Source organism: Sinohyriopsis cumingii, chromosome 7 (genome assembly GCF_028554795.1).
Source record: "Sinohyriopsis cumingii isolate HCF-2022 chromosome 7, ASM2855479v2, whole genome shotgun sequence".
NCBI classification, from domain to species: Eukaryota; Metazoa; Mollusca; class Bivalvia; order Unionida; family Unionidae; genus Sinohyriopsis; species Sinohyriopsis cumingii.
The window spans coordinates 89,666,932-89,694,342 of record NC_142967.1 but is presented as its reverse complement, the minus strand read 5'-3'; the positions used below and the strand labels follow the sequence as shown (position 1 = coordinate 89,694,342).

Below are 27,411 nucleotides of genomic sequence, written 5' to 3'. Positions count from 1 at the left end.
AGTCAGGGGCATTAAAAGTCTTACCTCTTTATCTGTGGTCATATGGGAAGAAGCCTGTTCATATTTTATTAACCAGTTATCATTGCCTCTGTCTGAAAGGAAAAAATGTTGAAAACACTATGTCAGTATTAAATATATGTCATCTGAAGAAAAAAAAAACACCATATCAATACTGAAAATATTTGATTTGAAAAGAAAATATTTGAGACCAGGAAAAGATATTTTAAAGGTTTAAAGGTAGAATGAATCTGTTAAGCAAAATGAATTTGCAAATATAACTATACAAATCTTAAAAAAGTTAAATTGATGTTTGTCCAGCAATGACAAAGACCATAAATAATTATATTTTCTTGCTATTTATGTGTGAAATAACGCTGTTTTTGCCCTTCTCATCAACATATGCCATACGAGTACAAGTAGATATTTTGTGCATTACAATAATAATAATGATAATAATAATAATAATAATTATTATTATTATTATTATTGAGGAATAGTGAACAATTTGCTCTTGTATATAAACTCCCACCTACCCCTCATCACACCCATACCCCATGATGGATTAAAAAATTAATAAATAAACAGCGCATAACTCTTCTGTAAACAGTACATTGAGTGGTTAATATGCATATCTTTTGATACTCATAATGTGTACTACCATATATAGTCACATACAAGTTGGATCCAACTGCAAACTACAAAGACCAAGATAATACAATGGCAGATTTGGGTCGCTGCAGTTTATTTGGAGTAATCAGTTGAACAAACATTAAAGATGCTGACCTGCTGGCACATTATGAATGGCAGATCAGGGTCTGTGTTATTTTGCAGTTGGACTCAACTTATGATCAAGTATATACAGGATGTTTCACTGTAATCCACTGTAAACTGCAAAAGCAATTGCATACACAAAATTCTTTTATACACTGCATCCAGCTGCAATTCAAAAAGGGCTTTAGAAAATCATGAGGGAAAAAGAATATGAATATCATCAGACAATGACCATAACACAGTTCAACAACATACAGTCCATGGCCAACATGTGGCCTGCCAACAATCTGTGCAGACACTGACCCTACTTAATTTACTTGTATTTATGCTTTTATTACACACATTAAACTTCCACAACACAGCCTACTAATCCAATCAAGTCAAATCTGGCCCATGCAAACATCAAAGTTGTACATCAATGCCAAAACATGAACCAACAGTGATCCATAACAGACCTAGAAAGTTTCACTTGTCCTGGTTATTCAACATTCACATACATTTGGATAAATGCCATTTTAAGTGGATTCCATATCATGTACAGTGTGGCATGAGTGTGTGTGTGTGTTTTTGGATTTTTAATGTAGCTTTAATGATTTTTCAGTCATACTGTTACGATGTCCGCAGTGTGGCAGTTTATAGTAAAGTCTAGCACTGGCACATCTTGCCGCAGACATGTAGCACGATGTTCCCACCCAATCACATTATCCTGGCACCAGAATACTAGTACCATTTTTATAAGTCTTTGGTATGACTCGGCCATGGTTCGAACCCATAACCTCCCACATCCAAGGCGGACACTCTAACCACTAGGCCACCGGATTGGTTCAGTGTGTCATGAATGAAATTGATACAGAACAAGTACAATTTCCAAGTCACTTACCCTGCAAACTCAAATTTTTTCAAGCCATGCATATAAAACTTCACACTACATTCAGATGCAGGATTTAAAGGGCAACAACTCCAACAATAATTGCAAAAGCAAAGAGATTTGTCAAATGATGAATATGGTATGTAAAATGTTTCACAGTGATGCACCGTAAAACTAGCTGTGTTCATAAGATTCTCTCATACACCACATCTGTTAAGAAAGTCAACAAGTCCAACAAAAACTGCAATTTGTCGATATGCAGGCTGTCAAGCCAGTTTTAGGGCAAAAGTATATGACTAGGATTTATTTGAGAAAAAAATATAAGGTTTTATATTTTTTTAAAATAAAATATAGGATTTTTCTAAAGTACATAAAGTGATTCTAAGTTAAAATGTACAGGACTTGAGAACTTATCTAAAATGGTAAATGCTCTAAACTAAAATACAAACAGTAAAGTGGTTTGGAAATTTCTCAAAGTCTACATTATAACAAAAATAAGATGATGATGTCTACTAGTAGGATGTTAGGGTTAGGGTTCCTTATTGTTCCTTTTATTGTTCCTTATGAATTCAATGTCAGGATACAACATCCAATTGGTTTTAAGACTTACAAAATACAGTCAATAAATTATTGCAAAATACCTTTCAAGTATAACTGCAATAGAGAATGGTCTTGCCTTGCCTATACTTGCTGTAGCTCTTCTTGGAATTAAGACAACCTAAACTTGCATGGAGTTTGTAGCTCTTCATGGGATTAAGATACCCTAAAATTGCAAGGAGTTTGCTTGCAAGAAAGTTTCTTCAGTAAATGCCAGGCATTTTAAAAAAAACCTGTAACTGATGAAAGATTTTTCTTCTACTTTTCTGATTTAAATTTTCCTTAAACCAATCTTTTTTAACAAGTATGTCAGGCTGATTATGCAGAACATTATCATAAAATAAAGAAAAGCATTTTGTCATGTGCAAAGACTTCCATCCAAGTAACTGTTGATAAAATATGATGAATAAGAAAGAAAAACTTCTAAAATTATCACCAAGCAAAACAAAAATAAATTTCAAAGCATCACTATGCCACAAATAAAATCAACACTATTGGTACACTAGTATCACAAAATAAACACATATTTAAATTTAAACTTAAAATGGGAGTTCCTTGGATACAACTTGTTAACATAAATTTGCCAATTTAGCATGTCATTCTGAAAATTGAAAAATATAGGAATTTTGTAGGAATTTTTCTATTAGAAGATAGTAAAAATACAAATTCTGATATTTATAGGAATTTATAGAAACGTGACAGCCTGGACATATATATGTTCAGCTAAGGATGACAAGATAAAGCACTTTCATGGTAATGAACTGAAATAAGTGAGAATAGATGCATTCATATGATTCTGTCATTTACTGCATTTAACTGAAATACATAAAGGGCAATAACTCTTATAAATATTTCAATTAGTGCATCTTTACGTGATGACCATAATATTTGCCAAGTTTCTAGGCAATCCATCAAAAACTATAGGACTAGCTGTACTAATGAGATTATAAACAAGACACAAAGAAGGATGGACAATGGGACGTGAGGTTTACTATATGTCCCCACCTCTACAATGGCTAGTGTGTAACAATTGCAATTATTCCTTTGTCTATTTTTTCAGCATTTGAGAAAAAGAATAAGTCCACTGTTAAAATTATAAACGTTTACAGTTGTTGAAAGGTTTATCTATTTCTTCATCTGAAGGCATAATAGCAAAAGGCCTTTATGTCAGGATGTCAGATTAAGTCAAATTCTGCTGAGGAGCTTTAAAGAAGTAATTTTTCTATTTTAATAGCAGCAGCCATTTTTGTATGTCTAATTGTCCTCTTTCATACAATATTTAAAGTTTTCATCCCAAGATGCAAATTTTGATAAGTGGTTTCTGAGAAGTTTGTGTTTTAGCAATAGCATTAATGTTTTATGGCAGATCGGCATTCTTTTGCAAGACTTGAAAGCCTTTACGACAGAATGTTTTCTGTAAGGTTCGACTAATTCTGTCGAGTGGTTTTTGAGAATTTATTTAAAGGTTTTCCAATTCTTAGTTACAGCTATGATATGTGATGTGAATTGTCATCATTTGTATTATTTTTATAGGCCTTCATGCCAGCATGCTTTATGTGAAATCAAGTCGAATTATGTTGCAAATTTCATCAAGTTGTTTAAAGATTATTTTATGTAACAACTTAGAAATCTGGACAAATTCTGTCGAGTGTTTTTTTTAATTTAGTAACAATATCCATTTTATGGTGGATCAGCACAGTGTGTAAAAACATTGAGTACCCTGCATGCCCGGATTCTTCCTCTCAAATTAGGTTAAATTATTCATTTAAAATTGCATTCCCATGATGGCCATAACTGACACCATTTATGAAAAAGGACGATTTATGTCAAGTTGGATTTCAATTGTCATAGCAACTGTTGACAGACATAACGGATCTCACAATGCAAGCAGGACCATAATTCACTTGGCTTTATGTCAGGTGAGCCGAACACTAGAGACACTAACCTGTGTTTCTAATTATATAATCTAAAACAACTAATCGCTCAAAAAGCTGCTGGAATTTCTTTGCTGTTGTCTCTGGCAGAGCTTCATTGTCAAACCTTCTCAACCAGTAGTCAGCATCTTTATAACCAGTGACAAATAACTGGAATGAACCGGACTGAAATTGAAGAAACACAACATGAATATATACACCTGCCACATGTTTAATTGTCCTCTATGTAGGCGTACTAGAGTGCATGGTTGACTGGAGATATTTTTACCAATGTGTATCTGTTACCTTAATCTCTGGTCAATGTATGTGATCTAGAACTAAACGTCTGTGTAAGAACTATTATTTTCCTGTAAGCAAAACCATTCTCTTGTAAGTCACGCCATGATCTTCCCCTTTTGACATCAAAACCATTCTCTTGTAAGACACGCCAAGATCTTCCCCTTTTGACATCAAAACCATTCTCTTGTAAGACATGCCATGATCTTTCCCTTTTGACATCAAAACCATTCTCTTGTAAGACACGCCAAGATCTTCCCCTTTTGACATCAAAACCATTCTCTTGTAAGACATGCCATGATCTTTCCCTTTTGACATCAAAACCATTATCTTGTAAGACACACCATGATCTTTCCCTTTTGACATCAAAACCATTCTCTTGTAAGACATGCCATGATCTTTCCCTTTTGACATCAAAACCATTCTCTTGTACGACACGCCATGATCTTTCCCTTTTGACATCAAAACCATTCTCTTGTAAGACACGCCATGATCTTTCCCTTTTGACATCAAAACCATTATCTTGTAAGACACGCCATGATCTTTCCCTTTTGACATCAAAACCATTCTCTTGTAAGACACGCTATGATCTTCACCTTTTGACATCAAAACCATTATCTTGTAAGACACGCCATGATCTTTCCCTTTTGACATCAAAACCATTCTCTTGTAAGACACTCCATGATCTTTCCCTTTTGACATCAAAATCATTATCTTGAAAGACACACCATGATCTTTCCCCTTTGACATCAAAACCAATGGGTTAGTTTCTTACCCTAAGTACTAATGATGGATAAAGTGTGATCGAGGAACTTATCAAAAACAAAAGTTATTGTTTAATGCCCTTTGACCTTTTGACTCCAAAAACAAACTGGCCACTTCCACTAGAATGGATGTATGTTATCAAGATACTCTGTCTTATAGCAGGAATATAAACACAATGAACATATTTGCTTTTGCATGATGTATAATGACTACACAGCCACAAAGATGCAGACACCTAGATTCATCATCACAAAGTACACTGAAAAAACAAAATAACTCACACCAATCTACAGGCACACAATGTACTTAGAGATCTGATCAATGTTGCCAACTGTTGGGTAAGCATTCTGAATGGCAATTATGTTATCACGTCCAGAATTAATAGAAACTTATTAGCAATTGTATTTTTCTTTTTTTACAGAATCTAATCAAATGTTAAATACAAAATTTAAATTTCATGTTCAAACAACCAGATCAATTATGGCCATTCTGAAGGTCCTTGTGTCTATCTGTAATGCCCAATAGTAAGTATCTGTCCTTGTGTCTATCTGTAATGCCCAATAGGAAGTATCTGTCCTTGTGTCTATCTGTAATGCCCAATACTAAGTATCTGTCCTTGTGTCTATCTGTAATGCCCAATAGTAAGTATCTGTCCTTGTATCTATCTGTAATGCCCAATAGTAAGTATCTGTCCTTGTATCTATCTGTAATGCCCAATACTAAGTATCTGTCCTTGTATCTATCTGTAATGCCCAATACTAAGTATCTGTCCTTGTGTCTATCTGTAATGCCCAATAATAAGCATCTGTCCTTGTATCTATCTGTAATGCCCAATAGTAAGTACATCCTTGTGTTTATCTGTAATGCCCAATAGTAAGTATCTGTCCTTGTGTCTATCTGTAATGCCCAATAGTAAGTACATCCTTGTATCTATCTCTAATGCCCAATAGTAAGTATCTGTCCTTGTGTCTATCTGTAATGCCCAATAATAAGTATCTGTCCTTGTATCTATCTGTAATGCCCAATACTAAGTATCTGTCCTTGTGTCTATCTGTAATGCCCAATAAGTATCTGTCCTTGTATCTATCTGTAATGCCCAATAGTAAGTATCTGTCCTTGTATCTATCTGTAATGCCCAATACTAAGTATCTGTCCTTGTGTCTATCTGTAATGCCCAATAATAAGTATCTGTCCTTGTGTCTATCTGTAATGCCCAATAGTAAGTATCTGTCCTTGTGTCTATCTGTAATGCCCAATAGTAAGTACATCCTTGTGTTTATCTCTAATGCCCAATAATAAGTATCTGTCCTTGTGTCTATCTGTAATGCCCAATAGTAAGTATCTGTCCTTGTATCTATCTGTAATGCCCAATAGTAAGTATCTGTCCTTATGTCTATCTGTAATGCCCAATAGTAAGTACGTCCTTGTGTTTATCTGAAATGCCCAATAGTAAGTATCTGTCCTTGTGTCTATCTGTAATGCCCAATAGTAAGTACATCCTTGTGTCTATCTGTAATGCCCAATAGTAAGTATCTGTCCTTGTGTCTATCTGTAATGCCCAATACTAAGTAGCTGTCCTTGTGTCTATCTGTAATGCCCAATAGTAAGTATCTGTCCTTGTATCTGTAATGCCCAATAGTAAGTATCTGTCCTTGTGTCTATCTGTAATGCCCAATAATAAGTATCTGTCCTTGTGTCTATCTCTAATGCCCAATAGTAAGTACATCCTTGTGTTTATCTGTAATACCCAATAGTAAGTATCTGTCCTTGTGTCTATCTGTAATGCCCAATAATAAGTATCTGTCCTTGTGTCTATCTGTAATGCCCAATAGTAAGTATCTGTCCTTGTGTCTATCTGTAATGCCCAATAATAAGTATCTGTCCTTGTGTCTATCTTAAGGTCCAATGGTAAGTATCTTTCCTTGTGTTTATCTGAAACACCCAATGGTAAGAATCTGAACTTGTGTCTATCTGTAATGTCCAATAGTATCTGTCCTTGTGTCTATCTGTAATGTCCAATAGTAAGCATCTGTCCTTGTGTTTATCTATGATGCCCAATAGTAAGTATCATTTCTTGTGTCTATCTGTAATACCCCATAGTAAGTATCTGTCCTTGTGTCTATCTGTAATGCCCAATAGTAAGAATCTGTCCATGTGTCTATCTGTAATGTCCAATGGTAAGTATCTTTCCTTGTGTCTATCTGTAATGCCCAATAGTAAGTATCTTTCCTTGTGTCTATCTGTAATGCCCAATAGTATCTTTCCCTGTGTTTATCTGAAACACCCAACAGTAAGTATCTGTCCTTGTGTTTATCTGTAATGCCCAATGGTAACATTCTTTCCTTATGTTTATCTGTAAGGCTTAATAGTAAATATTTGTTATTGTGTTTATCTGTAAGATCCAATAGTAAGTAAGTATCTGTCCTTATCTATATCTGTAAGGTCCAAAGTAAGTATCTGTCTCTGTGTCCATTTGTAAGGTCCAATAGTAAATATCTGTCCTTGCACCTATCTGTAAGGTCTGATTGTAAGTATCTGTCCTTTTGTCTACCTGTATGGTCAAATAGTACCTGTCCTTGTGTCTATCTGTGAGGTCCAATATTAGGCACCTGTCCATCTTTGTGTTTATCTGTTAAGTTCCTTCTCCTTATAAGTCAAACTCAGTTAACAGTGATAGAGAGTGCGGTTTTATTAAGCAGTTTATGTCTGTATTAAGAAATACATTTACGATAAATAATAAGCAAATAAGAAAATTTACAATAATTTCCCATGAGGAGAAACTTCACTGATAAATGTTGATGACGATTTTAACTGTCAAGAAATTAAAGGGTCTGGAACAAAACTACAGAGTGAAAGAAAATTTAAAAGAATCTTAAGCAGGCTATATTTCATCTTCGCAAGCCAAGGTTGCAATATGTTAACCATACCTACAGGTTGGCTGATCGATGAAAGCATAAAGATGAAAGGAAATGGCCAGGCGCAACATTCACAGCCCTGGCTTGTTGTAGCATACAGATGAAAGGAAATGGCCAGGCCCAACGTCAATAGGAAATGGCCAGGTCCAACATCCATAGGAAATGGCCAGGCCCAAAGAATTTAACTTAAGTGACTGAAACCTTACAGACACTGGTGGACCAACTTTAAAGGTAAATAAGCACATTTTTTTTTTAATTTTGCAACTCCACAGTGCCCAAGTTTAGAGTGACAGGCTGTTTCTTTCAAAGTCCAATTTTTCCATGCTATTTTCATGTGATGTACATGATGACCATGTAATTTCATTGCTACTTTCCATGTTCCAAATACATGTCAGCACAAATTATCTTTTTGTTCTTGTAGTTCCATGACATTTCTAGGTACTCCATGTTGACAATGTGGAAAAATTAGGGAATGTTCTTGTAGTTCCATGACATTTCCAGGTACTCCATGTTGACTATATGGAAAAATTAGGGAATGTTCTTGTAGTTCCATGACATTTCCATGTACTCCATGCTGACTATATGGAAAAATTAGGGAATGTTCATAGAGCTTTTTATGAGCATGGAAATTTGAAGTGCATTATTTAGTTAGGGTTAGGGTTAGAGGGTTAGGGTTAGTGAAGTGCATTATTGCTTCTACAAATTTACTGCAGTCAAATGAATATCAAATCTTCACAAATGTTTTCATGGCAAACAAGACACAGGGAAAGCTGACTTTCCAAGCTGAAAAACTTTACTCTGTTGAGCAGGCCCATGGGAAACAGTTCTAATTAATTAATCTCAGTTCTAAATAATTAATCTCAAAATACCAGCATTAAAATAAGCATGTTATAATGAACCAAAAATTGTAAATACTTACTTTTGGTGGTAAACCTATCCTGTGGAATCTTTTGCCCACTATTGGAAATCTTTCAGATATATTTTTCTTAGTTGTAGATTTGGCTCTATCTATTGCAGTGTAATTAAATGTTTTACTGGTCAATTTTACAACCTGCAAAAATAAAGTTTTTTTTATACACATTTAGGGTAATTTAAAAATGGCAAAAGTGGTGTAAGTTTGGATTGTGCTAATATAAATAATCAACAGCTATACTTACACTGTATTTAGTGCAGCCTTCTATACAATTCCGAATATGTCATTTAATGGATACATTTCTCGAACTGGAGTTCAGTAGAAAAAAAAATCAAGTCCCAATTAATCATTATGAAAACCTGGAGATCTAGAGTCAGAAATTGGAATTTCTGTAAGCATGGACCCTCATTACTGTGTACTCTGATGTGAAAGACACTTTCTAGAAAAGTCAATCTATTGTGCTAATAGTTTGTTCCCTTTAAAATATGTACCACTCATTCAAAGTGAACTATTTTCTTATTTTAGTCACAGTGACACTGACCTTTGACCCCAAAACTGATAGGCTTTTCCTTTCCCCCAAGTGTAAGGATCCACAAAGTATGGTCCTGTTCTGTGATATAGAACTAGCATTTTTTTTGCTGAAACCATTTTTGTCAGACAAGATGTACCCACGTGTCAAGTTTGGTTACATGTATACTTATTATTTTAGGGGGAAAAAAAACAAGTTTTTGAATTGTCTTCATTTATATACACAAACTGGCTCTGATAGAAATCCATTCACATTTTATTTGTGCTATCATGACCACAAGCAATCTGATAGAAATCCATTCACATCTGTTTCTGTTACCATGACCACAAGCAAGTACTGCTAACATCACTGAAAGAAATCCATTCACATTTGTTTGTGTTATCATGACCACAAGCAAGTACAGCTAACATCAGAGTCCCTTAAGGGACTGATGCTCTACTGTGCAAAATGAATGTCCAGAAACACAAGATAAGACCATTTTTTTCTTTTTAAGTGCTGAATGTTGACAACTTCCCTAATATTCCTTAGCAATAACAAAACTGTCAAATTAGCTGCCGTGGTGGACATACTGGACGTCATATTGGCATCATTTTCATTTAAGACAAAGTAGACTTCATTAAAAGGCATAATGATCATCCATTCAGTGGCAACAAGATTTTCATGACAGCAGCCATATTGGATGTATGGCTGGCATCATTTTAATTTAGGACAAACTAGCTATTATAAGAAGTCTATTAGTGAAAACCCCATCTTGATATAGCCATCCATTTTGGGAGTAGAGGTAACATTATTTTCAAGATAGACACCATGGTGGCCATATTGAGGGTTAATCATCTGCATTTAGGATCAAATAAACAACAAAAGAACTCTTCTCATGAAAGCCCCATGTCAAAATGACTTTTGCTTTAAGAGGAATAGCTAAAGCGAAGGGCCACAAACTGGACAGCAGATCAATGTAAGATCAACAAAACAATACAAGGAGTCCTTTCATGAAAACCAACTGACATGACCAGTCATTCAGGATAAGTAGAGATATCTAGATTTTTAATCAGACTTCAGATCAGCAATTTAGGACCGAGCAAACATCACAGGAAGTCTTTTAGTGAAAACTTTCATGTTGATTTGACCATCCATTCAGGAGGATTCATGATAACAAGATTTTCAAGACAGGCAATGTGGTGGATATCAGATCTGCATGATATTTATAAAAGACCAACTGGACATCATAATAATAATTTTGGTGAAAACTCCACATCAATATAACTTTTGTTCAGGAGGAGTTGCCAACTAGAAGATTATCAAGATGGCTGCCATATCAGTCATAGCTGATGTCAGATCAGCACCATTTTCATTTAGACTGTGTTTCTGCAAACTTGACAAAAACAAATTCCATGTCTTTTCCAGGGCCATTTCATACCACAATATCTTGCATTGTCAAGTATATTAATAGTCATGTCTGAAACAAGTTTTTGAATCGGTCTTGGTACTCGATGAAATCAGTAGTTATCAAGTTTTTGAACGCCATTGTCAGTAATTACATAACTTTTCCAAAACAATGCAAGGTTTTGAGAAATTTCTTGACTATTCAAACCCCTGAATTTTTTTTTAAACTCCAAAACTTTTCCAGGATTCCAGGACCTGTGAGAATCAACTACACATCATACGAAGCATTTTAGTGAAAATCCCATGCTGATAAGGCCATCCATGTAGGAGTAGCTATAACAAATAGTTTAGCATGAGTTGTACATGTAATAAAAACTTGTGCTAAAGAATGGATGGACAACAGATGGACAAAAGACGATCCCATAAGCTCTTTTGATCCATGATCAGTAGTGCAAAGAATAGTCATGGCATATGACCTCTCTATCCAAGGGGCACCATTTGCATTTAGGACTTAGACCAGAATGTGTTTTTACCTTGCCTTTCCTATCAATTTCCCATCTAACTAATCAACTTGCCCTTCCTACCAATGTTCCCTGTCTAACACATCAACCTGTCAATTTGCCAGTCGAACACTTTCATTCTGCCCTTCCCACCAATCTTCCAAGTTAATACTTTCACACTGCCTTTCGTGCCAATCTCCACGGCTGACACTTTCACTTTGGCCTTCCTGTCAATTTCCCAGTCTAACACATTCAACTTTCCCTTCCTGCCAATTTCCCTATTTAATACTCTCACCCTACCCTCCCCACCAATCTCCCAGGTTAACACTTACACCCTGCCCTTCCCACCAATTTCCAGTCTAACACTTCCACTATGAGCTTACTTTCAAGTTCTCAGTCTAACACATTCACCATGCCCTTCCCACCGATTTCCCTGTCTAATAAATTCACCCTGCCCTTCCTTCTAATTTCCCAGCCTAACACATTCACCATGCCTTTCCAACAATTTCCCAGCCTAACATTCACCATGCCCTTCCTTCTAATTTCCCAGCCTAACACATTCACCATGCCCTTCCCACCAATTTCCAAGCCTAACATTCACCATGCCCTTCCCACCAATTTCCAAGTCTAACACATTCACCATGCCCTTCCCACCAATTTCCCAGCCTAACACATTCACCATGCCTTTCCACCAATCTTCTCAGTCTAACATATTCACCTTGCCCTTCCTGCCAATCTCCCAGACTAATAAATGAACCCAGACTTTCCTACCGATTTCCCTGAGTAACACTTTCACCCTGCCCGTCCCAACAATCTCCCAGATTAACACTTTCACCCTGTCCTTTCCATTAATCTACCAGGATAACAGTTTCACCTTGCCCTTCCCACCAATTTCCTAGTCCAACACTGTCACTATGCCATTCCGACCAATTTCTCAGTCCAACATTTCCATTATGCCCATCCAACCAATTTCCCCAGTTTAACACATTCACCCTGCCCTTCCTGCCCATTTCCCATTCTAACACACTTTCACCAGGCCCTTTTCACCAATCTTCCATGTTAACACTTTCACATTGCCCTTCCTGCCAGTCTCCCAGACTAATACATTAACTGAGACCTTCCTACTAATTTCCCTGAGTAACACTTTCACCCTGCCCTTCCTGTCAATTTCCCACCCTGCCCTTCCTGTCAATTTCCCAGCCTAACAGATTCACCCTGCCCTTCTGACAATTTCCCTGTCTAACACTCCCACCCTGCCCTTCCCACAATTTTCCAGTCTAATACTTTCTCCCTGCCCTTCCTGCCAATTCCCATTCTTAACACTTTCGCTTTGCCCTCCCTCCCAATTTCCAAGTCTAACCCAAATACAAATGTCCTTCCTGCCTATTTCCCAGTCTAACACAATCACCCTGCCCCTCCAGCTGATTTCCCAGTCTAACACAAACATAAATGTCCTTCCTGCCCATTTCCAAGTCTAACAATCACCCTGCCCCTCCTGCCAATTTCCCAGTCTAACACAAATACAAATGCCCTTCCTGCCTATTTCCAAGTCTAACACAACTTACACAATCACCCTGCCCCTCCTGCCGATTTCCCATTCTAACACAATCACCCTGCCCCTCCTGCCGATTTCCCAGTCTAACACAAACACAGATGTCCTTCCTGCCTATTTCCCAGTCTAACACAATCACCTTGCCCCTCCTGCCAATTTCTCAATTTAACATTTTCACAACAGAAAGACTTTAATTACTGTACTGTAATGAGAATGAAGACGAGTTAGTCCATCAGTAAATTAGAGAGAAGTACATAACTGGGAAACTGACAAATACCATTTTCATCTAATTCCATGTTACTCTGAAGTACTGGTAATACATTCAAATAATTAGGATAGTGTGTTAAACTATGTCTTTGGGACAATGTTTAACCAAGTGCTAACCTTTGTCTTTATAACCATGTTCAATTAACTGTTATCCTTTGTCTTTGGGACTCTGTTTAATGGAGTGCCAACCCTTGTCATCGAGATCATGTTTAACTGAGTATAATCCTTGTTTTTGCAACTATCCTGAGCCAAGTACTAACTTTTCATTAACTAAAAATTGACCTTTGTATGTTGAAAATAGTGCTAAACATTGTATTGGGACTATGTTTACACTAAGTGCTAACCTTTGTCTTTGAGACTAAGTTTAAACTAAGTGCTAACCTTTGTTTTTGGGACTAAGTTTAAAGGAGACTAGAAATCAGTGGAAATATACAATAATAATAAATGCACTGTAGAGTAAAACCTTGTTCTGAAGCATCATGTGTGACCATACTGCCAGTATTTAAATATTGGCGTATTTTCAGGGCGCTGAGTTTCTGTGACCTCGTATGCATAATTTCCGCGCCTATTCGGTTATTTTCGTAAAGTGACGTCATAGTAGCGACTCCAGCATCCAGATTGCCAGTTGCTAGGTTCATTTCATGTAAAGAGCAATGCCATTTTGCGTTGCTTTTGGGTGTAATAGCATACTAAGAAAAGGCTGTGGACTTCATTTTTTTTCTTTTCCAAAAGATAAAGGAATAAAAAAAGCATGGATGCATTATTGCAAGCGAGTTGATTTTAAAGCAACACCATACAGCACTCTGTGCTCCTTACATTTCTCAAAGGAATGTTACGAGAGGGATCCTGAAAAAATGGCTTCTCTTGGATACGCAAATGCTAGGCCAAGATTAAAAATTGGCGCTGTTCCAGACATACCTTTGGATATTTTAAATCCTGAGAAAAGCGTTAAACGCGTGGGTTATGAAAAAAGGCAGAAAACGGAGGTAAGTGACCACAAAATGCAACAATCCATTCACAGACATTTATCTACACTAGTACCAGACATGTATATAGTATCAGATTGGTCCATACGCTAACTGTATTGTAGCATACATGTAAAATACTCTGTAACTGAATCAGAAGATGCAATCTTTTTAATGTTTATATTGATTACTTTCTGAGTTCTGCTTTGCATATATATTTTTATATATTTTTGTTTGTTTGAAGAATTCTCAAGTTACGACCGATGAAAACCGTTCTCAACGTCTTTTACACCTCCTCGGTTTTAGTCTATTCGTCCAGAATGCAATATTATCTCTTACTGTTTCAGTGTTGGATGTACATTTTCAAGATATTATCCCTAGGTGGTGTGTGTGTGTATGTGTGTGTGTGTGTGTGTGTGTGCTGGGGGGTGGTGGTTATGAATGCCATTTACATATAATATGATTGAACCTCATGCTTCTTAAATGAATTTATTGCATGGTGGTAAATTTTTAATTTTAACTTTTGACACCATCACTTAATCATTATTTTTTCCACAGCACACAGTGTTTAAGTACTTATTTTAAAATGACATTGCTTATTAAATTCCAAATTATGAAATATGAGCACCTTCTTACCATTGTACTTTTCTACTTTCAGGTTTTGAACACATTGTTAACAGACAAAAGTGGGGAAGCTGAACACATTTTAAAACACGATTCCACAGATAGTCATGAGCATATCTCGGAAGTAGATTCAACTTTCAAATATGCAACTCAGATCTGGTCTCCTCCACCAGAAAAACAAAAAGGCGTTCATATACAATGTCAAACAAATTTTAAATCGATATTAAAAAGTAGAAATAGGCGCGTGCAGGTTAGACCTGATGTAAAGTCAAAAGGCACACAAGCAGTGGCACGTGTATCAGATGTTGGAATACAGTGCAGCCTAGTAAAACTGCCCCCACTGCATATTTTGAGGAAGGATAAAAATGAAGTTGAAGATCCAGAGAGTTGCTTGGATTTAGATGAACCTGGAAACAGAGATTCATATATGCCTTCAAACACAGATCAGGATCCTGACTATGTACCTGAGAGTGAAGTACGTGATGTAGAAGACATGGAAAGTGATCCTGATGAGGTACTACAACCATTAGGCAGCATTAAACCAGTAGATGAAAGGTATTTCCTTGTCTCTGAATCCAAGCTTTTTGAACTTCTAAAAATGTCAGCATTGTAAAAGTGTCTGTATTGTACAAGTCAAAAGTGTCCTTGGAACTATGATAACTGTAAATTCCATATGTAGTCATGGTCACACTTCCACATGGCACAGTCAGAATATGTGCCAAAAAATGCCATTGGGCAATTTGTTACTCTCAAATGCTATTTTAGTATCAGGTAACAGTGCTGCTCAGATCAACATCTTGTTCCATGCATTAAACTGTCCTATATTTTGTCATAGAACATATGACAATCTACAGAAAAATCATTTGATCCCAAGTGTTTACAGGCTGTGGGATCTTCACCAAGCAGACAACATCACAGCAGCACAGGGATCAATGTTGATTCTAGGAGGGGATGGAAGATGTGACAGTCCAGGTCACTCTGCAAAATATTGCAGCTATACTGTCACTGACCTGGACACCAATGTTATTCTGGACTTGAAGCTTGTGCAGGTAATAAAGTTGTACCATCAGTTCTTTAAATTGCACATTTGGTCATTTTCATTACAACCAGAGCAAATGGATAGGATCTAAACTTGCATGCTTTTCTGTATAAATTTGTAAAATGAAGTTCAAGACAGCCACTGCCAACTACATGTATTAATAAAGGTCCCATTTTGATATATCAGAATCTTGGATCACTGATCAAATAAATTTTCATACTTATGACTTTATCGCAGAAACTGAAAGTTCAGAAGCTATGCACATTTCTATTTCTCATTTGCATGTCTGAAATAATAGCATTTGAAACTGACAGTCACTGACTTGAAACTAAGATTTAATATGCAACAACACCAGTACATATTTACAGTCAGGTTTTGTTTTCTTCAGTCTAATTAAGTAAAAAATTCATTCCACATGGAATTAGAAGGGTTGAAGAGGTGTCTCCATAACTTGGAGGAATTTGGGCTTACTGTGGACACCTTGATCACTGATCGCCATGTCCAGGTTAAAAAGTTCATGAAGGAAGAGCACAAGGACAAAAGTCATTATTTTGATGTATGGCATCTTGCAAAAGGTAATCACCATCAAACACTAAAACAAATTTTCCATTTCTTAAAAGGAGCAATATTAGCTATTTACATATGGGTTTCAAAATAATTTATTTGTAAAGTTGAATAAATAATTGGTAGCTTCTGTATGTAGATCCGTGTAAAATGCATTCATAATAATTTCCCACTGGATCGTTTCCACTGATTTTTATTTTTTAAATTCTTTTTAATGTCTCATCTGCTCTATCTGTGCAATTTTGAAAACAGTATGACTTGCTAGTACATGCATGTAGCAGCAAAGAGAACCTCTTCAGCAATTAAAAACTTTTGCACTTATTTATTTTTGATAATGAGTAGGATTGTAGTTAGTTAAGATGCAACAGTCTCAAGAATTCTATCATATTCTATTTAATAGGTGTTTCAAAGAAACTGGAGATGACAGCAAAGAGGAAAACATTCAGAGATATTAGACCCTGGATTAAATCCATTGTGAATCACATTTACTGGGTTGCCTCATCTTCTGGTTCTAATGGCCCGCTGAAACGTGCAAAATGGATGTCCATCCTTAACCATGTTTCAGACATCCATGAAGGGCATAGTTTGGAGTTTCTAAAGTGTGAGCATGGTCCACTAGATGCTCGTCAATGGATTAAAAAAGGTACAGTAATTCACATGTAGTACAACTTCTCCTTGGCATACAATGATGAATATACAGTTTTTATTATATATGTTTGTTTTTCCCTGCAACTTGACAAGAGGATCATAGCCACAGAAATCCTTTTCATAAATGATTAATCACATAATATACCAATTTGCATTTTCTAAACCCTCTTCCCCCTCCCTGCCACATTCAGGTGGGTATCAAGAACATTTATCATGATCAACCATGTTACATTCTTTAGGGAGGGAAACATGCTTAATCCTGTCAATCCTTTATTTCCAAGCAAATTTATTACCAAATTTGACTCTGTACAAAAGTAATTTTGAAGAATTAAAAAAATCTGTATTTGCCAACACACTGATCATTTATATTTCAGGGTCAAGAGCTTACAAGAAGTTAAGGGAGATTGTAGAAAGTCCATATCTTTTAAGAGATATTGAAAAATTATCCCCCTGCCACCAGACATATGGACTTGAAGTCTTTCACAGTGTTGTGACCCATTATGCACCTAAAAGCACCCATTTCTTCTTTCCTGCAATGCAAGCAAGGTAAGGTGTCATCCATTTGGGACAGGAATGTGTAGAAACAGTGATAAGATTAAATACTTGTCATTCATTTACTGCAAGGGGACTGATGCCATTACACACAATAAAGTACAACAGTGAACTCTTTTTCTTTTTAAAATAAGGAAATATTAGATGCTTCACCACATATGGTGTGTATGTGGTGTGTGCAATGGTTCTGAGAAAATTTAAATGAGTTTGTCTGATATTTTACCTTTTGCATTAGATGAGAACATACATACATATTCTACATCATATGTTTATATTATTGAATTGCTATTAGTATCTCTTAACACTGAATTTGAATTTTCAACCATATTTTATTTCAAAATGAGGGCATTTATTATCACTTGCTTAAAACTGAACACCTTATAATTTTTCAGACTGTTTATAGCTGCATTGCACTATAATGAAAACTGTTCAAAGCAACAGGCAAGGACTAGTGCTGGACAACTCAGATGGAAAGTGTGTTACCCCAAATCCAAAAAAGGACAGGTGGCAGTTGTCAAGCCATGCAAAGAAGAGTCAACATATGGTTTGTTATTTCATTAAATCTTAAAAAAACTAACTTCATATTGTAATGGCAACAGCATCATGTTGTTTGAGGGCCATAACACACAATGCGCTATAATATAGTTCCAACATAGCATTCAACATTCACACACCCCAGCACATACACGCGCACAAATAAACTTTGTTGGAATATTTCTGCATTTGTAAATTAAAATTGTTAAATATAACATAATTGTCTCCTTTGATCAATGTCATGAAATTTGTATTTGGTAATTACAAACTTAAGCAGTGACTTGGTCATGATTATTCTTTTATAGATTATATCCAAGAGTTGAAAGAAACAGTCATGACAAGAAGGACATCATTACCCAAGTATGAACAGGCTTTCAAGGAGGCACAGAAATATTTAGGAGATGTCCCAGGAAATCTAACTGAGAACTATGCTGAAGTAGATAAAGAGTCTCTAGTAGAGGAGCACAAATCAAGATTTCCATTCAAGACTATGTAGACTATTTATTCCCGATTGGAAGAGATTGCATATAGGTGTAACATTTTCTATTTAAATCTTTGAAGCCATAATAGTAATCCAGTCTTGTCAGGGGGGTGTATTTGAAGAGAGAAAAAAAGGTGAATAAATTCTCTTTAATACTTTTAAATAGCTTTCAAGATTTTACAGGAACTTGGTATATATATATATATATATATATATATATATATAAAGTACACAAAGCCTAATGTCTGATTTACAGTTTTATTTATTAAATAGTCATGTACTTGAATCCAACATAATTTGACAAAGGATCAGGATATGTGTCACGAATCTTGCAGACCACACATGATGGAAGTGTTCTTCTATTTCCCTTTCCAAGGTGATGCCAGATCCAACTCACAAATTGGCGATAGGCTACATATCTGTATGTCCTGAGAAAGAAGAAAAAGGTGTTACGTTGTTATCATTCAAAACATTATTTTCATCAGTCATAATCTTCAATAAAACTGCCTACATTAAGTATGAACAAGAATTTATTTCTGTCAATAGTGATTAATAAAAAGAGCTTTACCGTTGAATTTGTGTACTTTTTTGTTAGATTTTCCAACACTATATTTTAAAATAGATTGTATATTATTGTTTTTTTGCCATTTACTATTTTCCTATAGCGGTCTTCTCCTGGTCCTTTCTTATTTGTATCCTACCTTTATCTTCAGAAATGAACAGTGGAGAGGGAGTACTTGTGCATTCTTGATCGTAGAATAAATACAGTGTTCCTATGAAAGAGATCATTCTCTATAGCTCCAATTCTAATACCATGATTGATATCTAGAAGCTTCAACTTAAACACCAGTGTAGATACAAATGTCCTAAAAGGACAAGGACTTACTCATTCATTGTCATCCAAAGGACCATCTTGATGAACCATTGTAATGATTCCAAGTTCCACACAGTATCTGTTCAATCAAGTAGCTTGGAATGCGTCATGCTCTGTGATGCATGCAATGCCCGCTTCATCCATCTTGGCACTAATGATAGACACTTCAGTACAACACAAACACTCGTCTTCAGAGGGCATGGCCTTGCAATGCTCACAATCACACCTGCAAAATGAGTCAAACTTCCATGCATGAGATTTGTACAAGAATATAATTTACCCTAGAACTGAACATCAAGCTCCTTATCTATTCTTTCTCTCTCTTTGTCTCTCTGACATACTTACAGTAGGTCAACAAATATAAACATATTTTTAAAAGTAAAATCTGAATACACTACATATGCATGTACAGATGCACTCAATCACATACATGCATTACCTATGAATGCAGATGCACATAAGCACATACATGCATACTACATATTGTAAACAGGACTAAGATGCTGGCAATAATAACACTAGTATACTTATAAGTCAATATACTGATATAATGTATATTATGCATTAGGCAGCACATATCTGATCATAGATATTGTCCACAATTTTTTTGATTTAAACCGTTATTTCATTACACATGTATAAAGTGTACAATCAAGGAATAATATGTCTTTGCGTTTATTAAGTTTACAGAATTTGGGGGAGGGATACAAACAATCCGGAAGGTTGTTGTGTGTTAGCCAAGGACACGTGCATATGTACACATTGCCTAAGCAAATGGTTATAGTGTTATTAATGACCCATATTAAACCAATGTACATGTCTGTCCCTGACAAGGAAATGTGTTTATGATGCAGTGATGCCAGGGTCAGGATATATTTCTATATTGTATAATTGGTCTGGTTTTTAATAAAGAGAGGGGTGGTGGAAATTGTTGATGGTACAGTTGAGCTTATGCATTGTCTTTCAATTTGAGAGATCCCGAATAACATCATCAGTGGCTGTATTTGTGATTTGATGGCAGATTTACTGTTGAATATTGTGTGGAAGTTCAATTTAATTCATTGAATCGCAAGATACTGTTACAAACATACATACAAAGAATTATTTGTGAATGTCTAAATATGATATTGTTCTTCGTGGATCTTGCCCTAATTAAAATTATTACACGGTAGCATAACGGTATTATCATTATTAGACGATAGACAATAAGTAGGCTGTTACATGTACAATATGATGATGGTAGATACAAACCAATTGGTGTGTGTTGTTCTTCCTCCAATTCTGTAAGTGTTATCTTGATCATCACTTGAAGATTGAGACTGCATAGAATTCTCATCGTCATCATCAATGCTAACAATAGCAGAGTCATCCCTCAGTGGTTCAAATTGGTACGGCTTGATGTCTGTCTCGCTGGCCATGTTTTTGTTTGTATACGAGGACTGGCTAGTATGACGTCACGGGACCACGTGATCTGTCGGCTCATCAAAACTCGGAAATACTCGGCAATTTACGGAATCGTGGTATCTTCTTCGCAATATAATCAAAATCCGCTCACGATATTTTTTTTATAAACATTATTTTCGAATTAGAATTTGAAAAGAATTACGTGCATAAAAGGAAAATTTTCATTTCTAGTCTCCTTTAAACTAAGTACTAACCTTTGTCTTTGGGACTAAATTTAAACTAAGTGCTAACCTTTATCTTTGGGACTATGTTTAAACTAGGTCTTTGCAGCTAAGTTCAAACTAAGTGCAACCTTTGTCTTTAGGACTACGTTTAAACTAAGTGCAACTTTTGTCTTTGGGACTCAGTTTAAACTAAGTGCAACTTTTGTCTTTGGGACTAAGTTTAAACTAAGTGCAACCTTTGTCTTTGGGACAATGTTTAACTGCAGTTTTTGGTCTACAAGACTAGCACCAGCTTCTGAGAGATAACCCTGGTTGGGTACAAGACAGCTACGTCCAAAACAGCATGGACAACACAGTTTGTGTAACCATTTGGTCCACTTGGGATTAAGCTGACCATAAGGCTCCTCATCCTTTGGCTTGTACACTCCTATGATGTTCTGAAGAAAAAAAATCAAAATAAATTAACAATTCCACTTTCATACAGCATAATATGGATTCTAAATTCATAAAAATGATTCAAGATCATTTTGATAACTGAGCCGAATGTTTGAGAGACTACAAGGCACAGCAACACATGAAGGTAATCTAGCAATCACAAAGTTGGATTCCAGCCCAACTCTCTTGATGCCGTGTCCATGATGCTAAACACCAAAGCCATCATGGTTCCAGGGACACCAGAGAAAGATGGTCACTTATTATCCAAGTATTCTGAGCATGAAACTCATGAGAAAACCAAGTCCCTTATTCTTGAAATGTATTCAGCATGAAGGTCAAAATCTTTAAATACTGAAACAGTTTTGGATAAAAATGCATCAATGAACTTTAGTCAATATGGAACCAGATAATTATAAAACTTGGAGAATATGTACATGCATACTGTATCATGGAAATATACAATGTTACTACCTAAGAAACAGAACAGTCTGCTATTTTTGAAAATATATTAATATAAATATCACATATATTATATTTAATGTAAATAAATCACATATTTAATGTAAATAATATCACATCTATTATATTCAATGTAAATAATATCACATGTATTATATTTTATGTAAATAATCATATCTATTACATTTAATGTAAATAATCACATCCCTTAATATTCAATGTAAATAATATCACATCTATGATATTTAATGTAAATAATACCACATCTATGATATTTAATGTAAATAATACCACATCTATGATATTTAATGTAAATAATATCACATCTATGATATTTAATGTAAATAATATCACATCTATGATATTTAATGTAAATAATATCACATCTATGATATTTAATGTAAATAATACCACATCTATGATATTTAATGTAAATAATACCACATCTATGATATTTAATGTAAATAATACCACATCTATGATATTTAATGTAAATAATACCACATCTATGATATTTAATGTAAATAATCACAATATTTGAACTTTGTTACTGGAGTGTATCTCAGATGCATTACAAGATTTCTGGTTTGGTAAAACAAGCTTCAAGGTGTTTTACATAGTGACTTTACTTAATTTCTGACAAATAAAGCCCTATTGTATAATGACAGCCATTAAAGCCCATTTGTATAATGACAGCAAACTAGCCTTTAAATAGTTGTCAGCACATCTGACATGGCCATGATGACATTTCATCACCCAATCAAACCATTTATGTTCACAGCTATCATTTCATATAGAAAAATGCCCATATCAGAGTGTTCTGTTCCAGTGAATACCATATGCACTCACTTATATGTTGAGTCTAACCACAAACTGCTCAGGCCCATATCTGCTGTTGCATAATCTGCCCACATGTCTGGGTGTATGCAGTTTGTTAGGAGTAATCAGTAGAACAAACGACATACACCCTGATCTGCTGGTGCATTATGCAATGGCAGTCAGGGTATGTTGCTTGCAGTTGGACTAGACTTATAAACAAATACATGACACAGTGTTGCTTTACATGATACACAGTGTTGCTTTTAAGTGCATCCTGTAGTTTGACAATACATGTACAAAAACTACCACACTGACACCTCACATGTAGAAATTGATGTCATTTGATATAGAACAATATGAACATTTCATAAGGCAGCCAACACGTTTTTTTCCCTTTATATTTATTTTCATTATACAGCCACAAAAAACTATATTCATAAATCAACAAGATGAAATACAGATGGATGTATGAAGAGAGGTAACATCCCTTTCAAATTTATGGCACAACACAACAAAAATGATGACACATTACAGCAAAAATGATAACACATTACAACAAGAATGATGACACATTAAAACAAAAATGATGACACATTACAACAAAAATGATGACACATTACAGCAGACAAAAAGTTCATACATTTTAATGTCTTCATTCATACATGTAGGATATGCAACACAAAAATGCATCATTCATCCATCCATCCAATGAGACATACACCCACTCTCCCATGTCCCAAATATGTATAAAAATTATATTAGGACATATCATGTAGCACAAAATACAGAAAATCTTGCTAGCAAATATGATTATGATAACTGATACAAACTCCAAATATAATTTTCAAAAACAAGAGTCCCTAAAGGGACAGAGACTTTCATGGACAAAACAATTTCCAGAAATCCAAATCCATTTAGCCTGTCATTGGACATCATTCTTTTTACCTGCTGAGTAATGAAAATTACTCCCCTCTGCAAAGAGTTTTACACCCTTTGACATCTGCTAACTACTCTGCCACCATATGGGACACCAACTTAAAGCAGTGAGACTTAAGTTATTTACTATGCCTACATACATATATAATTTCTGCTATTGTTTGAAAACTTTTTCGTAACCATCATATTTGCAATGTTTTATTTAACTGAGTGTAGTAAATACAAATGATATATATGGCCTCTGACCATGAGCATGATCTGGATTGAAGACCATGTCTCAGTGTTAGTGGGTATAACACATGTGCTAAGTCTGGATATAACACATGTGCTAAGTTTTGATATAACACGTGTGCTAATTCTGGGTATAACACATGTGCTTAGTCTGGTTATGTTAAAAACAAATGGGGGGAAAGGTTGCAAGAAATAAAGCTAATGAAGTGGCATGTATCAATTTGTATATGTATGTTTTCCTCAAATGCTTCTAAAATTGGGTTTCATTAAAAGAAAAATCACTTTGTACATGTTTGTGTTACACGTATTATGCTTACAAGCCATAACAGCTAAATATACCTAGTCAAGACCTTTAACAATCGAGTTTTTACTATGGTATTTACTTGTATATTAAATCATATCTAATCATAATGTACATTGCTCTCACATTCACTACAATGGAAAAACCAGATTCTGACACAAAACTTGGACAGAATAGGAGCGGTGGGCCATGTCTGGTGGGTCCCTGGTCATCTGTTAGAGTGGTGGGACAGAAGAAACTCTGTGATCGCCAACTGGACACCTCAAGGTATATGTTCGTTTTTTTGATGTAAATGTAATCAGTATCACCATTTGAGTGAACACCAAAATGTACCAAGTATCTCTGAGTGAAAATTTTATATATATATATATATATATATATATATATATATATGTATATATCCTACTTATGGATCAAATATTATTTGTTGTTGTACAAATTCCATACTTAGTGAATAATCACGTATTCATAGCTTTGTAAATTCATACTTTCGATACCTTTAAGGTAAATGCAATACTGTTTGTTCATTTTGTGTTCATTTCTAGACACTGACCATCCATAGTAATAGCTCATATTTGGTTTATAATTTCTGTTGATTAATTCTTGTTCATTACTTGTTTAAGTTGCATGATTTAATTCATTCCGGCTAGGAACATGGTGTGTATCATTTTGTAGGAATTTATGAGCCTGAGTTTGGTGTCATTTTGTAGGAATTTATGAGCCTGAGTTTGGTGTCATTTTGTAGGAATTTATGAGCCCGAGTTTGGTGTCATTTTGTAGGAATTTATGAGCCTGAGTTTGGTGTCATTTTGTAGGAATTTATGAGCCTGAGTTTGGTGTCATTTTGTAGGAATTTATGAGCCTGAATTTGGTGTCATTTTGTAGGAATTTATGAGCCTGAGTTTGGTGTCATTTTGTAGGAATGTATGAGCCTGAGTTTGGTGTCAGATTTAAATTTCAATCACAATATAAATAAACATCTTGTCCATTAAATTTCTTTTAGTGTCTTCACTGTAATCTGGCCCGGACCCAAATCTTCCTGTTACATTATGTTACAGTGATCCAATTTTGTGATGAGGGTGCTTGCCAAGATACATATTACTGCAAAGTTCCATGACTCCAGGAATAGCAATATGCAGACAGGGTGCATGACTCTAGGAATAGCAATATGCAGATAGGGTGCAAAGTTTTATGACTAGGAATAGCAGTATGCAGACAGGGTGCAAAGTTTCTTGACTCTAGGAATAGTAGTATGCAGACAGGGTGCATGACTAGGAAAGGCAGTATGCAGACAGTGTGCAAAGTTTTATGACTAGGAATAGCAGTATGCAGACAGGGTGCAAAGTTGCATGACTCTAGGAATAGCAGTATGCAGACAGTTGCATGACTCTAGGAATAGCAGCATGCAGACAGGGTGCAAAGTATCTTGACTCATGGAATAGCAGTATGCAGACAGGGAGCGCAGTTTCATGACTCCAGGAATAGCAATATTTAGACATGGTGCAAAATGCCAGAGCAACATGCAACACCTGACCAATAATGCACAAATAATGAACATACATACACAAGTTAATCATCTTAACTCCCTCCCAAGGTGAAGGTGATATGAAATCCACTCCCATCAACAGGAAGAAATTACTGAGACGCAGCAAGGCTGCACATATGTATATACTTTCATACATGTACATATTAAAGGTCAATCACTCATTACAATGTTGAGAATATTAAATTAGCAATAAACCTATAAAAGATATGGGAACACTAAAGTGATTGAATTACCAAAATTGCACATGAGATCCAAGCAATGACCTCTGATTTGACTCAAATGTCAATTAGATCTGGTTTTCAAAATCATCACGGTTCAAATGTGTTGGTGGTCAGATTTACATTATTTTCACTTGTATCAATTATGTGAAAATCTCATGTAAATACCAACACTAATACAATGGGAATTGTGCTAACATTTTTTTCAATGGCCACTATTAAGCCATTTTGGACATCAGATGAATAGCATTGTCATTCAGAAACAGTCACTATAAAATTTGGATGGTAGCCATACAGTGCACTGACTTATGATGCAGTACAAAATACGTTACTACTGAATACTGAACTGAATACATTACTATTGAATAATGAATACATTACTAATGAATATTGAAATGGGATGGTAGCCATACAGTGTACCTACTTATGATGCAGTACAAAATGCGTTACTACTGAATACTGAATACATTACTACTGAATACTGAATACATTACTAATGAATACTGAATACATTACTACTGAATACTGAAATGGGATTCAGGACCATATGCACCTTATTATAGGAGCGCTGTTCTAACTAATTAACCCCACATGTCACATTTACACATCATGAGCTTTGACACTACTTCTGAACTTTGTAATGTCAACATCATTTTGGATACACCAAAGTATTACTAAAGAAGACAAACGTAGCTCTACAATGATAAAAAATACTGTACACTTTCTACTCACATTACAAAATACAGCAGAAAAAAAACAATTTGTTTACACAAGTTTAAAGGCCATCAATTACCATTTGTCAGAACTGGAGTTTGTATCTGGACTTAACTAAACTTTTTGGCCCAAGATCTTAAGCAGACAGGTCGGAAATGCACACATATAGGTGAACCTTTCCAAAAAGTAGGATAAGTTTGAGATTTGGAGTAAACAGTAGTACAAGAAAAACAATTTGTCCACAAACAGTAGAAAAAAATTAAACAGTCTAATATTTACCCTTCTGCACATGCGCAAGCAAAACAGACAATCCAAAACATTTTTAACACAAACAGGAATCCAGCTAAGAAAATCACATGAAAGCAGATATATTTAGATGTATTCAAAAGTAACACCAAAATGCATTTCCTACCCCCATTTCCGGTGATAAATAACAAGAATCTCCACTCCAGGTGTTAATGAGTTAAGGAAGGAACTACAGTGAAAATTCCATGTGGATCTAACCATCAACTAAGAAGTGGTAATTTCAAAAATTTTAGGATGGCAGTCAAGGCAGCCATTTTGGAGGTAACA

At 35.3% G+C, this 27,411-nt stretch overlaps 2 protein-coding genes across 3 annotated transcripts in view; both read right to left on the bottom strand.

Moving 5' to 3' along the window:
• The window catches only part of LOC149795683 (phosphatidylinositol 4-kinase type 2-beta-like), an 89,071-nt gene that overhangs the window by 23,804 nt on the left and 37,856 nt on the right, over positions 1-27,411 (bottom strand). For both annotated transcript variants that reach the window (XM_089965545.1, XM_089965547.1), the window contains exons 2-5: positions 21,416-21,616; positions 9,046-9,177; positions 4,182-4,335; positions 25-92 (exon numbers count right to left, since the gene is read on the bottom strand). In XM_089965545.1, the coding sequence (XP_089821671.1) occupies positions 25-92; positions 4,182-4,335; positions 9,046-9,177; positions 21,416-21,616 (555 nt within the window). The remainder of the gene's footprint in view (positions 1-24; positions 93-4,181; positions 4,336-9,045; positions 9,178-21,415; positions 21,617-27,411) is intronic.
• LOC149795684 (uncharacterized) lies at positions 18,922-21,165 on the bottom strand. Its single transcript, XM_089965548.1, has 3 exons — positions 20,803-21,165; positions 19,564-19,777; positions 18,922-19,105 (listed from the first exon to the last, which is right to left on the bottom strand). The coding sequence occupies exons 1-2, from the start codon at positions 20,967-20,969 to the stop codon at positions 19,639-19,641; spliced, it is 306 nt and encodes a 101-aa protein (XP_089821674.1). The 5' UTR covers positions 20,970-21,165; the 3' UTR covers positions 18,922-19,105; positions 19,564-19,638.

What these genes read in the sequence shown, in the direction of transcription:
- LOC149795684 (XM_089965548.1), bottom strand. Translation starts at nt 20,969, where the DNA reads ATGGCCAGCGAGACAGACATCAAGCCGTACCAATTTGAACCACTGAGG. An exon ending in AGAACAACACACACCAATTG is followed by an intron (nt 19,778 to 20,802) that starts GTTTGTATCTAC and finishes CTCATTTTGCAG; the next exon opens with GTGTGATTGTGAGCATTGCA.